Genomic DNA, 2331 nt, shown 5'->3' on the forward strand with positions numbered 1-2331 from the left:
CTACCCCCAACCCAACTTCTTTTGTGTTACAAATAGTTTTTCTTTCGTTTAAGCCAATGTTTTTTTTTGTTTGTTTGTTTGGTTTTTTTTTGCTTTATGTAGTCAAACTTAATCCTAACTCATAGACCAATCTACCACTACAGAGGCTGAAAAAAGGCAGATGTTTGCTTTTTCAGCCTCCTTTGCAGCTAAGTGTTGCCAATGTTACCTAGTTCTGGCCAATGCGTAATAAGGGAAGGTCTGGTGGGGAGAAGGGTTAGGGGAAAGAGATTCTAGAAAAGATTTTTTTCCCAGAAGAAAATATGTTGTATGAAATAGAGCTCTCTTGCCACCCTGGCAACCTACTCCCTGCTACCTGCCTTTGGTTGCCGTATATGAAGATATGATGTCTGGAGCTGTGGCAGCCATTCTATTACCATGAAGCAACGAGTCTGTGGAGAAAAAGCCGAGCATCTGAGGATAACTGTGCAGAGGGATGGTGAGAGCATGAACCCTTCCAAAAATCACTGAGTTACCAAACCATCCCTGTGACCTCCCACTCCACACCACTGAATAGTCCACAGTGTTAACCAGTTTTCCTGTTACTTCTGAAAGCAGTCTTAAATTCACGGGAGTGGGGGTAGGGGAGGGATTGGCACAAAGCACTGAAATAAAAATAAGCAAAATCTGATCTTTATAAGAACTGGAAGTGCTACATTATCAAGAAGCCTACTCCTATAAACCCTGGAGGGGGAAATGACTAGGTTCTGGGGAGATCATGATCTCTGTTAGGCTGCCTCTGAAGGAGGGAAACAAACTCCAACTTCAAGGAACTTAAACATTAAGAAATGAGCTCCAGGGTCAATTGATTCAGGTGCTCAACAATGTCATTAGGAACCCAGGCTCCTCCCCTCTCTTTGCTCAGACATTCTTCAAATGGGCTTCACTCACAGGCTGCTAGAAAGATAGGAACGCACTTCTAGGTGGCACATCCAGATATGACAAGGCTAAGAGTCTTTCATGATCTGCCCCATCCCTATCCCTCTGACTTCTCATTCTGACACTTTCCCCATTATCTTCTCCCTCCAGCTGCACTTGCTTGCTCTGCCTCAAACATGCCAGGTGAACTTCCTTGGGGCCTCTGCACTTGCTGTTCCCTCTACCTACAGTGCTCTTCCCATACATGTCCACTTAACTCTCCACCTCCCTCAGGTTCTTACTCCAATAGACTTTCCCAGTGAAGCCTGCCTTGACCACCCTATTTAAAATTATGACCACTTTGCATCAGGCTTAGTTTTTCTCCACAGCATGTAACTGCATCCAACACAGGGCATATTCCCTTGCCTGTTTGTTTGGGCTCCACCTGCCTAGGTGTGCTCCATGAGCGCAGAGATGCTTTTCTGATTGTCCTTCCTCATTGTCCCGGGGCCTAGCAGAGTAGGTATCCCATAAATATCTGCAGCAGCAAGGAAAGGCAGACAAGAGATGGGCGACAGCCACAGGAAGAAGTAGGGGAGGGAGGATGTTTTCAGAGATGGCACCCCCATCTGTCACCCCTAGCCTTCCCCCAGCATCTCATCCAAAATCACACATGCCAGGCTTCAACCAGTTACTGGCAAAGAGAAGGGATTTCCTTTAGCTCCACAGTGGAGCTGAGGTCAGTGGGTGTTGGGGAAGGGTGGACCCGTAAGCAAATCGAAGAGAGATGAAGAAACAGTCGTTGGGAGTGTCCAGAAGTACAAGTTCTACCCTCTAACCCCTGGTTCTCCTGGGCTTTCTCTCTTGTCTGTGGGTGAAAGACGACCATCTCATCCCTCCACTGCCATGTGTCTAAAAAGAGTTGTCAACACTCGCTGCCGCCACTGCCCCAAAGCTCCATCCATGCTTCACCCCGCTGGAATCCAGCTTCCACTCCCAACCTTTAAATGTGCCTCACACCAGGGTTATCAATGACCTACTTGTTTCTAAGTCTAATGGGGCCTCTTGATCCTTATCTGCCTCTGCCCTACTGGCCACTTCAGCCTCCTCTCCAGCCCCAGATCTCCGGCGACCTGTCCCACTTCCCAGGTCATTGTGCTACAGTGACCTCTATCAATGCCAGCTGCATCCAGACCCCTTCTCCACTCTTCTCCCCAGTTTCATCTCCTGGGAAAGCACCGCTCCAAGTTTTGGAGAACTGAAGTAGGTTCGCTCTGAAACCCTGAGTTTCGAAATCGCAGCAACCGCAGGGGAGAGGAGCTGGGTCCCACGACAGGCAGGGGGCGCCGGGTGGCGCCGGGTGGGCTGCGCGCCCTTCGGGGTAAGAGCCTCCACTTCCGCCCTCGTGTCCGCGCGGCCGGGGCCTGACACCCC

At 49.5% G+C, this 2331-nt stretch overlaps 1 protein-coding gene across 1 annotated transcript in view; it reads left to right on the plus strand.

Annotated features, from left to right (window-relative positions):
• Positions 1-417: 417 nt before the first annotated feature.
• The window catches only part of RARRES1 (retinoic acid receptor responder 1), a 32868-nt gene continuing 30954 nt past the window's right edge, over positions 418-2331 (plus strand). The window contains exon 1 of the mRNA XM_015586476.2: positions 418-478. Coding sequence (XP_015441962.1) covers positions 418-478 — 61 coding nt within the window. The remainder of the gene's footprint in view (positions 479-2331) is intronic.

This window comes from Pteropus alecto, unplaced genomic scaffold, assembly GCF_000325575.1.
Source record: "Pteropus alecto unplaced genomic scaffold, ASM32557v1 scaffold81, whole genome shotgun sequence".
Classification (NCBI taxonomy): domain Eukaryota; kingdom Metazoa; phylum Chordata; class Mammalia; order Chiroptera; family Pteropodidae; genus Pteropus; species Pteropus alecto.